Source organism: Ruditapes philippinarum, unplaced genomic scaffold (genome assembly GCF_026571515.1).
Source record: "Ruditapes philippinarum isolate M1 unplaced genomic scaffold, ASM2657151v2 ctg3835_1_1_1_1, whole genome shotgun sequence".
Taxonomy (NCBI): Eukaryota; Metazoa; Mollusca; class Bivalvia; order Venerida; family Veneridae; genus Ruditapes; species Ruditapes philippinarum.
This window is the reverse complement of record NW_026853110.1, coordinates 111,899-127,257: the sequence shown is the minus strand read 5'-3', so window position 1 is coordinate 127,257 and position 15,359 is coordinate 111,899. Positions and strand designations below refer to the sequence as shown.

Genomic DNA, 15,359 nt, shown 5'->3' with positions numbered 1-15,359 from the left:
AAGTTGCCTTGGTTGATATTTTTTTAATTAAACTAAAAATCCTTTTGGTATACACATTTCAAGGTCTTATGTAATATAACAACTTGGCTGTCATTTATGCATATATTATTTGGTAAGATTTGAAATAACTTTGTCATAAAATTGATGCCCACAACCTTTGTGATCACAATTACCTAGTGACTAGTCATAACCAGTAATTAACCCTTATTGATTTTTTGGTCACTAGGTCAAAAGTCAGTCATAATAACCTGATTACATGACTAATTGGCTGCCAATAGAAACATATCTTGTTAAGTATTGAAAAGCACAAAATACTTTGTATCATTTCATTCAGTGGCGGTAATGGCTAAGTGGTTAAAATGTCAAAACTAGTAATCTAAGGAATTCAAGCCATGTGGGTTTAAACCAGGAGCAAGCGTTTTTTCCTTGAGCAAAAAACTTTACACTCTTGCTTCGGAATGGATTCAAGAGTGTGACTTTTAAGTTCTAGCTTCCTACACAATAAAACTAAAATAAATTCTGTATGAACTTGTATAAATATGGGCTTCAATCTCACTAGAATTAATAAAATATTTAAGAGAGCTTTATGCCAAAATTTATCAGTAAATTTCTTTTCTGTACATCTTGGATTTTATTTAAGACATTTTATTTTTCAGACATTAATTGTATGTATATTGTTGACAGTATCCAGCAGACAACCAGTTTCTCTAACTTTGTCATCTTCTACTGTTATTTTGATAACCCTATTGGTCAGCTTCAGTCATGTGACATTTTGCACTAGCCAGTCACTTTATAGTACTTACCTTTGTGGGAGGAGCTACACATCTGTTGCTATGCAGCTGGTTTCATTTGGAAGCATTCTTTTTTCACTGATCACATTATCATCTAGTAACTTCATACAGACAAATATAAAGGTAAAAAAAATTAATAATACACATATTTGGAAATTAAGATTCTTGTTTCTACAAGTTATTTTAAATTTGTGCAAAAAAAATAAAGAAAAATAATACATGTTTGCTATTTCAAACATATGTTTAAAAAAAATGCAGTTGCCATTTTTAGATAGCAATCTTACATAAAATTTTGTGTAATGTAAACTTCTTTTCTGAAATTTATTAAACTTTTTGAGTGGTCTAAACATAGTATACCAGGCACATTGCAAGTCTTGTTTCAATTTTAGTTACATAGTGCTCTGGGTCTGCTACTGTGAAGTTGCTGTTTCAAATTTTACTGTTCTTTTACCAGATCATGATAGATAAAACTGTCCTTAAAATCTCGCAGGAGTGCTTTACTCTGGCTTGTCTGAAATTTTCTATGGCTAATTTAAGTTTGTGGAGAAGTCTAGCTTGAATCCATCATTTTATATTGATTACAAGCGAAGGATGCAAATAGTGTTGATGACAGTAATAATTATGTTGCTTTAATTTACCAACAATACAATAACTTCCCTAGTTGATAGTTTTTTTGTTGTTTTTTCAGTTACCACAGTCAAGTTTGTCCAGACTTCTTTGGCTAGGTACATTGTTTCATACTCTTAGTTTTGGCTCAAGCAGTTTTGTGGAGGAAGAACATCAGACCTGGTATTTTCTTGTGATGACGTTTTACCTGGTTGCTATGACAATGGAGGTCAAAGGTTATGTAACTAAGGTTTTACAAAAGGAAAAGATATATGCAGATAACAGAACTTTCTCTAATATCTCAGTTGATTTGGCAACTGGTGGATTCTATGAACAAAACATAGTAATGAACAAAAATGGAGAAAAGAAATATCATTTTAAACATTTTTCAAACAGCAGAAGAAACAATTTTCAAACTATTTCAGACAATTTTGATCAAACTTTACTTTGTTCAGATAAAGCTATAACAACACATTCCATGATTTCTTTACATTGGAGATTTCTGTTACCATGGAAACAGATTGGAGGAATATTTACTGTAATGTTGCTAGGGAGGTGTATGCGGACTATAAACCAGACTGGGAACAAATGGTTGAATACTCCAGACCTAGCAGACTGGCTTATGTTGTAAGTTTCAAATTCATTTGTATGGAATGGTTGAAACATTGTATTAGCTTGACTATTCAAATAATAAAGGGAGCTATTGTACTCTTCCCAGCATTTGCTTTACCATCACGCTTTGGTAAAGTTTTTGTGTGCAAGTAAGTATTCTTCAAAACAACTAAAGGGAGTGAATTGAACCTTCATACTTTTGTTCTCTGTGATTATTAGTCCCCTACCGGTTTACCGGAGGGGACTTTAGGTTTACCCTCCATCCGTCTGTCCGTCCGTCTGTCTGTCCGTCCGTCCGTCTGTCTGTCTGTCAGTCCGTCCACAAAACTGGATCCCGCGATAACTTGAAAAGTACTGAAAATATTTTTATGAAACTTGATATATGGATAGATGGCAGTATGGAGATTATGCACGTCTTTTTCTTTTCTTCCTATGTTGAAAATTCTGGTTGCTATGGCAACAAATAGGCTGAAAATATGGCAAATTTTACACATAAACTGGATCCAGTGATAACGCAAAAAGTACTGGAAATATTTTTATGAAACTTAAAATATGGGTAGATGGTAGTCTGGAGATTATGCACGTCTTTTTCTTTTCTTCCTATGTTGTAAATTCTGGTTGCTATGGCAACAAATAGACTGAAAATATGGCAATTTCTACACATAAACTGGGTCCAGTGTTAACGCAAAAAGCAATAAAAGTATCTTTATGAAACTTGTAATATGTGTAGATGGCAGTCTGGAGATTATGCACATCTTTTTCTTTGACAATTCTGGTTGCTATGGCAACACATAGACTGAAAATATGGCAAATTTTACACATAAACTGAATCCAGTGATAACTTAAAAAGTACTGGAAATATTTTTATGAAACTTGACATATGGGTAGATGGCAGTCTTGAGATTATGCATGTCTTATCTGTTCTTCTTATTTTGAAAAAATATTGGTTGCCTTGGCAACAAATAGGCTTAAAACATGGCAAATATAACAATATTTGTGATTAGCCAAAAAGAGCTGAAAATTTTTATGAAATTGCATCTTTAATTCCAGAGTTATCTCCTCTTTAAGAATTTTGCTTTTTAAATTGTTATATTTTGGTAATGGATGTTTCAAATATTAAATTTAGAGTGTCCTTCAGTCCGTCTGTCTTTTCAACAAAACTGTTTCCTGTGATCACTTTTAAAGAACTTTTCCAACAAATTTACTATAAAAACATTAGAGAATGGCCAATGGCCCTTCAGAATGTTGATGGGGTTCCATCCGGTAGGGGACTTATGGATTGCTTGCAATACTATGATAATTGCTTGTTTAACATGATTTGCTCAGTTGCATAGATCCCATAACTAATAACCTTTTAATAGAGTTATACCCCTTTTCTTACAGTCGAGCACTGAGAATAGTCGAGCAATTTGTTTTACAGGATAGCTTTTATGAGTTACTTATTTTATTTTAATCAATATTCTTTTGAATGGTACAGTATTTCATTAATGAATTATTTGTCTAATTTTATTGTAATTCGGAGAGGAAACAATCTTCAAATTGTGAATTTTATGTAAAGTTTGTAAACCCTTTTTTAACATCATTTCTTTAACCATCATTATGTTATATGCCTTTGTTCTTGCATCTGTGGCCTAGTGGTTAAGGTCTTTCACTTCATACTATTTGCCCTGTGGGTTTGAATCTTTCCAAGGACTTTGGAATCCTTCTTTTGAGAATGCTAGCTGGATAGCTTAGGGAATATTGGTGATTTTACTACGGTGCCTGTACATTCCTGAAATAAGTGTTACCCTAGGTCTTCCTCAACCAGTTAAGATGGAAAGTCGCCATATGACAATTATAGTGTTGGTGTGACAAAAAAAAAAATCCAACAAAAAAAGGAAAACAAAGGAAAGAAAAAACCTTAGCACCATTGTTCTAGAAACTATTTCTTTCAAAAACATAATTCTAAACATCATTTTTCTAAACACCATTTTGTTGCTGCACACCACTTTTCTAAACTCTATTTTCCCAAACAATTTTGTCCTTAATACAATTTTTCAAAATCTTGTAAGTCATAATTCAAATAAGGTACTTGCTTGTGCTCTAAACAACTGCATGATGGTGGAGTCTTCTTCAAAATTTTGTAATTATGTTTAATAATATTATACTTAAATATAATCATAAATCTTCTGAATACTTTTTTTTTTCAGGCCTCAGAACAAAGCATTGCTATCATTTTTGGTGTTCCTATCTCACTTACTAATTTTATTTGCTTATTGTGGACAGTGGGACATAGAATATGTGTGTTTTATTGCTGGCATCTTTTCATGCTACAAGTACAGAATTACTACGGGTGGGGTGAATATTTTTATGGACTTAAATTCACCAATTAGCCAAGTGTAAGTATGTATAATTATTTCTATATATGAGTTGTCATTGGTTCAGTCCAAATCATACTGACATTATATTATATTGATATTTGATGACAAATATCAACAATAATCCATACAGCTAGATTTATTTCAAACCATATCAAATGTAACTATTAATTTACAACATTTGCACCATTATTGGATCTATTCATATCAATGTAGCCTTCTTTTCAATTCCTATGTCTGAAGAATCCTTAACAAATCCATATTTAACTCCATCTAGCCTCCCTTTTTTAGCTCGACTATTCGCAGAATAATCAAGCTAATGCAGTCACACATTTGCCGGCGTCCCTGTGGTTAAGTTTTTGCATGTAAGCTGGTATCTCCATAACTACTGAAGGGAATGGATTGAAACTTCACACACTTGTTTTCTGTGATTATCTAACATGATTGGCACAAGTCGCATAACTCAAATTTGTTTTTTTCATTATAATGCCCCTTTTTAGCTTAGAAATTCTTGGTAAAGTTTTTGCTTGTAAGCTGGTATCTCCATAACTACTGTTGTGTTTGTGCCTTTTTGGGGACAATTTTATGCATTCATAATTATAAAGCAGTGATTAACTAGATAAAACATCTTAATAACAAGCCTTTGTACCTTTTCGGGCAATTTTATGTATTCATATAGGTAAGCATTATTATACTCAATGAAACACCCTTGTGACAACTTTTTTGAATAGTCGAGCGTCGCAGTCCTCCAACAGTTCTTGTTAATAAAACTATTAAATTATCTAACTCTTGTCTTTATAGCAAGGAAATATCTATCTAAAGGATGAAAAATAATACCAATGTAAATATAACTATAATTGAACTTATTTTTCTCACAGCTTATCATACAGAATTTTTACCCCCCTGTTGCTTATTGGTTAATATTTATTTTTGACATTGAGTATTTTTAACCTTTTACTGGAAGAAATGGATCTCTTATTGCTAAAATAAAGATAAGTAGAAAAGTATTACTAGATATATTTTTTCCATTTCATTCCATTTGCTGCCATTATTGAAGTATCTGAAATTTAAGTTTTTCAGATATTCCATACAATATCATAATTACTAGCAATAGCATCACCTAAATCAATACCACAAATTCTTAACTCTTATAACTTGCATAAACAAAAATTTTTTAGCGACATCAAATAAGTTATTGATGACTTAAGAACTTCTTGAACTTATTAGAGATTAATGAACCATATATAGTATACATCAGACAAATAATTTTAAACACCAAGTATATAACATTTTTAGCTCACCTGACCACGAAGTGGTCAAGGTGAGGGAAAGTGATGGGGCTATGTCTGTCGTCGTGCGTCCTGCACCGTCAACAATTGGGTTGTTAACATTCTAGCAGTCACAGTATTGATTGGATCATCATCAAACTTTGTCAGAATGTTTGTCTCAATGAAATACAGATCGAGTTAGAAGATGGGTTATCTCAGGTCAAAAACTAGGTAACAGGAGCTAAAAAAGGAAAAAGCTTGTTAACACTCTAGAGGCTGCAGTTTTCATCCAAATATTCTGGAAATTTGTCAGGAAGGTTGTTTTGATGATATCTAAGTCAAGTTCGAAGATGGGTCATGTCTGGTCAAAAACTAGGTCACAGGAGCTAAAAATAGAAAAAGCTTGTTAACATTCTAGTGGCTGCAGTTTTGATCCAAATTTCCTGGAAATTTATCAAAAAGGTTGTTTTGATGAATTCTAGGTCAAGTTTGAATATGGGTCATCTCTGGTCAAAAACTAGGTCACAGGGGCTTAAAATAGAAAAGGCTTGTTAACACTCTAGTGGCTGCAGTTTTGATCCAAATATTCTGAAAATTTGTCAGGAAGGTTGTTTTAATGATTTTTAGCTTGACTATTCAATAAGAATAAGTAGAGCTATTGTAGTCACCCGAGCATCGGCGTCGGCGTAACCACTTATGTTAAAGTTTTTGTAATACCTCAAATATTTTCAAAGTCCATTGACATATGGCTTTGAAACTTTGCACACTTGTTCACCATCATCACCCCTACGTTTAGACCGGAGGAGGTAACTGTATCAAGCATTTTGACAGAATTATGCCCCTTTTTCAACTTAGAATTTACGTTAAAGTTTTTGTAATACCTCAAATATTTTCAAAGTCCATTGACATATGGCTTTGAAACTTTGCACACTTGTTCACCATCATGACCCCAACCTGTAAACAGGAGGAGGTAACTGTATCAAGCATTTTGACAGAATTATGCCCCTTTTTCGACTTAGAATTTATGTTAAAGTTTTTGTAATACCTCAAATATTTTCAAAGTCCATTGACATATGGCTTTGAAACTTTGCACACTTGTTCACCATCATGACCCCAACCTGTAAACAGGAGGAGGTAACTGTATCAAGCATTTTGACAGAATTATGCCCCTTTTTCGACTTAGAATTTATGTTAAAGTTTTTGTAATACCTCAAATATTTTCAAAGTCCATTGACATATGGCTTTGAAACTTTGCACACTTGTTCACCATCATGACCCCAACCTGTAAACAGGAGGAGGTAACTGTATCAAGCATTTTGACAGAATTATGCCCCTTTTTCGACTTAGAATTTATGTTAAAGTTTTTGTAATACCTCAAATATTTTCAAAGTCCATTGACATATGGCTTTGAAACTTTGCACACTTGTTCACCATCATGACCCCAACCTGTAAACAGGAGGAGGTAACTGTATCAAGCATTTTCTTTTTTTAACTATCAAGCACTAAGAATAGTTGAGCGTTGCTGTCCTACAGACAGCTCTTGTTAGGTCAAGTTAGAAGATGGGTCATCTGGTGTCAAAAACTAGGTCACAGGAGTTAAAAATAGAAAAATCTTGTTAACAGTCTACTGGCTGCAGTTTTTGATCCAAATATTCTGGATATATGTCAGGAAGGTTGTTTTGATGATTTCTAGGCAAAGTTTGAATATGGGTCATCTCCGGTCAAAAACCAGGTCACAGGAGTTAAAAATAGAAAAAAGCTTGTTAACACTCTAGTGGCTGTAGTTTTGATCCAAATATTCTGGAAATTTGTCAGAAAGGTTGTTTTGATGATTACAGCATTCTTGACAGTTAGATCCATTTGCTGTAAGCTGTCAGTGCAGTTTGACGGAACATAACATTTGCATGTACACATTTGCATTTGTTTATCGTTGTCACAGCATAATGGTATTATGATTAATACTTGCATGCAAAGAAATAAATATTGGCAACAATGGAAAAGTATTCATCTTTTTATCAGCGTGAAATGACATGTGAAAAATATCTTTATTCATAAATTGACATAATTAAGAAATAATATATCCCAATCGCTCAATGAAATCACTGTTTGGAGTTCGGATGTGAGGAATTATATCACGAGGGCGGCGAGTGATATATTGATGTGCATCGGAACAACAAACAGTGATTTTATCAAGCGATAAAATCACCAATTTGGATATATTATTTCGATATTACACGATATTAAGAGATAAATGCTGCCGTACCTGATATTAACCGAAATTGCGCGGGATTTGTTTCCATACTTATTTTTAGCGTGTCACATTTTTAGTGGTTACGCCACATGTATTATGATTACGTCACATGTCTAAATATTGACCGTCAAATTGTGATTTTATTGCATAATAACACACACTTTCGGTTCTTTTATGTTCAATGGGGAAAAATGCGGGTCTTGTTAGAATTAACAATAAGTGCATCCTTACAAAGAGATTATATACTTAGCGGACAGTAATTATGCCACCGCAGCATCTGCGATGCGATTGCATATAGCAATTCACCCCTGTGTGTGTGTGTGTGTGTGCTTGCGTGCGTGCGTGCATGTGTGTGTTTGTATGTGTGTTATAAAGATTATATAGTGAACTTAAAAAATCTTCATGTGAAAAACCACTTGTCTAATTTCAACCAAATTTGTCAGGATTGATCCTTGGGTGAAGGGCTTCCAAAGTTGTTCAAAGAATTTCATTCCATGCAGCAATCTGGTTGCCATGGCAACCAAAAGGTATTATAAGAATAAATTTTAAAAATCATTATGTACACATAGTAAAAACAGAAACCAAAACAAATGTTTTTTGAATTAGAGAAAGCTATAGCTTAGATATTTGACAAGGAACGTTGTTTGGTGGACCTTTATCAAGATTGTTTGAATTAAACACTTGGGTCAAAATTTTGCCTTGCCTAAGGGGACAATGACCTACCTTCTTTTCCTTTGATGTACAGCCATGAAATTTGGACCATGTGCACAGTTTTAGTTTTAAAATTGAACTTTGATATCAGGTGACCTAGATTTTGATGATGTGACTTACTTTTTGTCCTTTGATGTACAGCTATGAAATTTGAACCATGTGCAAAGATTAAGATATAAAGTGAACTTTGATATCAGCTGACCTAGATTTTGACAAAGTGTCTTACTGTGTTGTCCTTTTGATGTACAGTCATGAAATTTAGCCATGTGAAATATGACCTTCACCACCAAATTCACTAGACTCAACTGCATTGATAGATTCCTACTCTGATCTTTTATTGAATAACAAATCTGATAATAAGAATTAGAAAGGTCAGGGATCTATGCATTATGGCAATCTTCAATCGCATAGAAAAGAAATTCTGTTTCTACACTACTATTTAGTGTTGTATTAATGCGGTGGCATAGCATTTCTTGTTTTATACAACTCGTTGGCCTGTCAACCAATAACTTAATATTTCTTTGACCTACAGTCTTCACATTTTATATTGAGATTGGTCTTCATTAGTAGATGACCCCTATTGATTTTGAGGGGCCTTGACTTAAAAAAGCTTGTCCTCCCATTAACTTAAGATTCCTTTTACCCACAGTCTTCAGATTAGGCATGGAGATTGGCCATGACCATTTGATGACCCCTATTGATTTTGAGGTCACTGTGTCAAAGATTAAGGTCATAGGGGCCTTGAGTAAAAAAAGGCTTGTCGCCCAATAACTTAAGATTCCTTTGACCCACAGTCTTAATATTTGGCATGGAGGTTAGCAATGATTAGTAGATGACCCCTATTGATTTTGGGGTTTACTGGGTCAAAGGTCAAGGTCACAGAAGCCTTGACTAAAAAAGCTTGTTGCCAAATAACTTAAGATTTCTTTGACCTGCAGTCTTCATATTTGGCATGGAGGTTTAGTCCTGATAGGTTGATGACCCCTATTGATTTTGAGGTCACTGAGTCGAAGGTCTAGGTCACAGGGAGCTTGACTTCAAAAAGTTTGTCTGCCAAATAACTTAAGAAACCTTAGACCCACAGTCTTCATATTTGGCATGGAGGATGGTCATGACCATAAGGTGACCCCTATTGATTTTGGAGTCACTAGGTCAAAGGTCAAGGTCACAGGGACATTGACTAAAAAAGCTTGTCCATTCAATTTCTTAAGAATGCTTTGGTCAACAGTCTTCATATTTAGTATTGAGGTTGTTTATGACTAGTAAATGACCCCTATTGATTTTTAAGGTGACTGTGTCAAAAGTCAAGGTCACAGGGATTTTTACTATAATAAGCTTGTCTGCTAAAATGCTTAAGACTGCCTGTTCGCAGTGTAGTGGTTTTGACATTTTCACATTTGAAGCATGTAGAATACATAACTTAGCAATGCACTGGTTTAGTAACCTAAGATTTGGCAGGGAGGTTGTCCTTGAGCTCTAAATGGCCACTGTTGATTCTGACAGTGGCAGTTCAGTTCTAGTTGCCTCAGTCATCATCAAACTTTGTAAGGATGAACTTCAAAATGGGTCATCTCTGATGAAAAACTATGTCACAGGAGCTAAAAAATAGAAAAATCTTGTTTACACTCCAGTGGCTACTGTTTTGTTTCAAATATCCTGGAAATTAGGTCTGCAAGTTTGTTTTGATGATTTCTAGGTCAAGTTCGAATATGGATCACCTGGGATCTAAAACTAGGTCACACCTTCGAAATATGGAATAACCTTGTTAACACTCTAGTGGTCACATTTTCGCCTCAATCATCATCAAAAACCTTGGTCAGGATGCTTGTCTAGGTAATTGCTCGGATGACTTCGAACATGGGTCATCTCTGATGAAAAACTAGGCCACAGGAGCTAAAGATAGAAAAATCTTGTTAATTCTGTAGTTCCTACTGTTGTTACCCAAATATCCTGGAAATTGGTCCACAAGTTTGTAGGGCTCTGCATTGCCATTTTTTCTATAACGACACATCACGATAATTGTTGTTCTAAACAATGCGATTGACGATATGTATTACATACTTTGAAGAAATGCAATGCATATTGCGATTCTTATCTTACGATGCGATATAAATATGATACTGACTTTCAGACTTGGTATATAAAAATTTGGTCATTTGTTTACAGCATAATTATGAATATAATATAAAACTATTACAATAACAAAACAGTAAACTCTTTAACTTGCTGTTATAACTTAGTTTCTGATTTTGATCTATGAACAATTTACTTTTCTGATTACTTAAGGATTAAAAGGTATTTATTTAATTATAAAATAACAGCAAATTGATATCTGCTATTCTAACACTTAAGTCCACTACTGTAAATGTGACAGTTTAACAATTTCAGTTTTACAAAACACCACTAAAGATTTTTCTTGTGAAAAAAATATAGCAAAAAGTGATTTACAATTAGGTCAACAACTGTGAAAATAACAGTTTATCAGTTTCACTCTCAATTTTCTAAAGATGTGTGCTTAACCCCAGAGTATTTTATTTTGAGTTTAAAGACTCCATGTCCGGTTTTTCACATTATACAACGCTTTCTTTTGGTTCTCCAAAAACCACAATGTTCCCAGCAAGGATTAACTATAGTTTCCTCTTCTAAATATTTTACAGTCTACATGTTTTCTGTATGTTTGTTTGGTTTTTTTACAAGAAAATGATGTCAGCAGAAATGAAAGTATAATAAGTGACGAATATCACATGGGCATGTTGTCATCATCTCTTTTTTAATCCGACATCAAGTGCGACTAAATAAAATTACAAATTCATGTTTGTAAGTTGTTTTTTCTTGAAAACGTATAGATCTCTAATTATTTTTTATTATAAACAAGTTCAAAGAACACCTGCCTAATTAAAGGGGAACAACGTTATGCAGTGGAACAATTTTGATGGAAAACGTCATCGTCATGTTTTGCGTATTTTTAGCTCCACTATTCGTAGAATAATCGAGCTAATGCAGTCACCCATTTGTCTGCGTCCCTGTGGTTAAGTTTTTGCGTGTAAGCAGGTATCTCCATAACTATTGAAGGGAATGGATTGCAACTTCACACACTTCTCTGTGATTATCTAACATGATTGGCACAAGTCCCATAACTCTGATTTGCTTTTTTGCATAATTATGCCCCTTTTTCGACTGAAAAATTCTTGGTTATGTTTTTGCGTGCAAGCTGGTATCTCCATAACTACTGAAGGGAATGGATTGAAACTTCACACACTTGTTCTCTGTGATTATCTGACATGATTTGCACAAGTCCCATAACTCTGATTTTCTTTTTTCCATAATTATGCCCCTTTTTTGACTTGGAAATTCTTGGTTAAGTTTTTGCTTGCAAGCTGGTGTCTCAAAAACTATTTGAGATATCAACTTGAAACATCATAGGTGGATAGATCATATTGAGGAGGAGTGCATTGCACAAGAATGATAACTTTACTCTGCATAGTTTTTCAGTTGTTGCCCTTTGTTATTTTTCAAACTTAATTTTTGTCCAGAGCATAACTCAAAAAGCTTATGATATATCAACATGAAACTTCATAGGTGGATAGATCTCACTCAGGAGGTGTGCAGTGCATAAGAATAATAAATGTACCCTTCATAATTTTTGAGTTATTGCCCTTTGTTATTTTTCATGCATTTTTGTCCGGAACTTATCTAAATGAAAATAAAGGTACTTTAAATTCTTAAAAAATAGGCCATTTTTTAAGAAAAAATGCACAGGTTAAAAGAAGAAGTGGGAATAAAACTACCCACTCTAAATTTGTTCTTGAAATTTTGCATATCAACTAAAACGAAGGTAAGCTTCATGAAAAGAAGAAAAAAAATTGTATTGTTTCCCTTCATTGTAAATTATCTGCCCTTGAATTTAACAATAAAAATCCAATTCAAGGGCAGATAATTCAAAAACAAAAACGGTGACCCCAATTTTTTTTCCGCTTAAAATGTTTCTGTTATCATATTCTAACAACATGCCAAGTTTAAAGAAATTCTATTGAACAATTTTAATATAGGTAAGCATTAGTATACTCAATGAAACACACTTGTGACAACTTTTTCGAATAGTCAAGCGTTACTGTCCTCCGACAGTTCTTGTTTATTGTTGATGTCAATGACATCATTTTCTGTGTACATAACATAGTGTAAGATAAGGCATGTAAGAAGATAAATAAATAGAAACTCCTTGAAAAAGAGGGGTTTAACCCCTCAAAATGTTGGAGATAGAAAAGTTTGTGTAATAGATAAAAAATCTTATTATTTTGGTTTTGTTTGTGCATATTTTTTCAGGTCAAAGGGGATTTGGGAAGCAAGACTAGTTTTCTTTGTTGTTTTACTGATGAATCTCATAGCGGTGATCAAATGGCTTCATTTCTCAAAAGAAAAAGTTCATATACTCCCAGAAAAATGTAAAGAGATGTCAGTGAAATCAGTGCAGACTTTTCAAATGTCATGGACGTTATTAATAACTTTGGTGCTGAGGACCCATAATACATTGCTTGTTGCCATGGTCATTGTTCAAGAAGCACTTTTATGGAGATTTGTTGTGAAGAAAATTAAACTGCCAGCAAAATACCTCGCAATTTTGTGTTGGTGGATGGGACAAACTGTTTTCTTTCAACAGGTTATTTTTTATATTTAGATTTTTAGCTCACCTAAGCACAATGTGCTCATGGTGAGCTGTTGTGATCCCCCAACTACCGTCGTGTGTCGTCAACAATTACTTTAAACAACATCTCCTCTGAATCTAATGACTGCACAGTAACCAAACTTGATCGGAAAGATCGTTTGATGGTCCTCTTTCAAAGTTGTTCAAATGGTTCCGCTCTGTCGCATAAGTAGGTCATGGGGTCAGAAATGGAGTTTCATGAATGCAAATTTAAATCTTCTTGCCTGAAAGTACAAGGTCCAGAGCTTTAATATTTGGTATACCATATCATCTGTAGCTCAACAAAAGTTGTTTAAATTTTGCCCCTAGTGTCAAACAAAAACTTAACTTGAAAAATCTTCTCTGAGTTGACAATGGCTTAGATATTTGGCATGAAGCAATGTGTAGTAGAACTCTATCAAGATTGTTCAAATTCTATTTTCAGTATGCTTATGCGCATCAGTGTGCTTCTGCCCTGTCGAAGGACAGGCATTGAAATTTTTATTAGCATTTAAAATCTGGTCTAATCGTAGATTAGAAACATAATTATTCTTTGTGTTTTTTGTGTTCACCAAACATTGTTTGCCAATCTGAACAGGATTTTGAGTTTTACCTTTACGCGTAAAGGATTGATTTTGACATAAAATTGTGTTGCGTACGTAGTAATATCTTACACTATGTTATGTATACAGGAAATGACGCTAGTCATGGCAGAGAAAGCAGATAGCGACAAATTGAATATGATTAATAATGAAGCTGGAAAGATCTAGCATAAAAGGAAAATCTCCAGCAGAAAAAACGAAGGAAAAGCGATCAGTCGAACCCGTCGCGAAAACTAGTGCAAATTTTAATGACACTGTCATTTATTAAAAAAACATTTTTAATGATAAAAAAACAAGATGAAAAACTGAATAAACTAGTTGATAGAATGGATGATGTTGATAGGGTTATGAATAAAGGCTTTCAGTATGAAGATGAGCGTTTTGATTCATACTCTGGTGAACCAGAAGAATATTATGATGTAACATGTGATACTTCAAGCAGTAAGCTAAAGTGCAATGACAACAAGAATTCTAGATTTGCACAAATGTCTAAAAAGTTTAAACCTCAAGAAATTTGTGACTCTGCTGTAGATGAAACTCTAGCAAGTAATGTGATTGAGTTTTTATGCCACCGCAGCATCTGCGATGCGGTGGCATATAGCGATTCACCTGTGTGTTTGTGTGTTATAAAGATTATATAGTGAACTTAAAAAATCTTCTTGTGAAAAACCACCAGTCCAATTTCAACCAAACTTGGCAGGATTGATCCTTGGGTGAAGGGCTTCCAAAGTTGTTCAAAGAATTTCATTCCATGCATAAATCTGGTTGCCATGGCAACCAAAGTGAATTATAAGAATAAATTTAAAAAATCTTCTTGTAAAGACCAAAAAGGCCTAGAGCTTGGATATTTTGCATAAGGCATTGTCTGGTAGACCTCTACCAAGATTGTTCAAATTACATCCCTGGGGTAAAAATCGGCCCCGCCCCAGGGGTCATTGATTTTCACTATATGTACATATAGTAAAAACTTAAAATACCTTCTTGTAAAGACCCAAAAGTCCTAGAGCTTAGATATTTTGCATAAGGCATTGTCTGGTAGACCCTTACCACGATTGTTCAAATTATAGCCCTGGGGTCAAAATCGACCTCGCCCCGGGGGTCATTGATTTTCACTATATGTACATATAGTAAAAACTTAAAATACCTTCTTGTAAAGACCCAAAAGGCCTAGAGCTTAGATATTTTGCATAAGGCATTGTCTGGTAGACCTCTACCCAGATTGTTCAAATTATAGCCCTGGGGTCAAAATCGGCCCCGCCCCGGGGGTCATTGGTTTTCCTTATATGTATATAGTAAAAACTTATAGTAAAAACTTTAAAAAAAATTTCTTCTAGCAATTGACAAATGCTAGAGGTTAGATATTTTGCATCAAATATTGTGAAGTGAACCTCTAGCAAGATTGTTCAAATTATAGCCCTAGGGTCAAAATTGCCCCCGTCCCCGGGGGTCATTGATTTTCAATATATACATATAGTAAAAA

At 34.1% G+C, this 15,359-nt stretch overlaps 1 protein-coding gene across 8 annotated transcripts in view; it reads left to right on the top strand.

The window, feature by feature from the left end:
* Positions 1-15,359, top strand: part of LOC132734195 (GPI ethanolamine phosphate transferase 2-like) — a 79,929-nt gene that overhangs the window by 42,217 nt on the left and 22,353 nt on the right. For 6 of the 8 annotated variants that reach the window (XR_009626284.1, XR_009626285.1, XM_060720892.1 and 3 more), the window contains exons 7-10: positions 657-914; positions 1,480-2,024; positions 4,199-4,387; positions 12,920-13,253. Coding sequence is in view for 5 of the 8 variants with exons in the window: in XM_060720892.1 (XP_060576875.1) it covers positions 657-914; positions 1,480-2,024; positions 4,199-4,387; positions 12,920-13,253 (1,326 nt within the window). In the remaining 3 variants the exon portion in view is untranslated. Of the gene's footprint in view, positions 1-656; positions 915-1,479; positions 2,025-4,198; positions 4,388-12,919; positions 13,254-13,969; positions 15,181-15,359 lie in introns of those variants that run through there. The other 2 variants (XM_060720914.1, XR_009626286.1) reach the window with 2 other exon arrangements.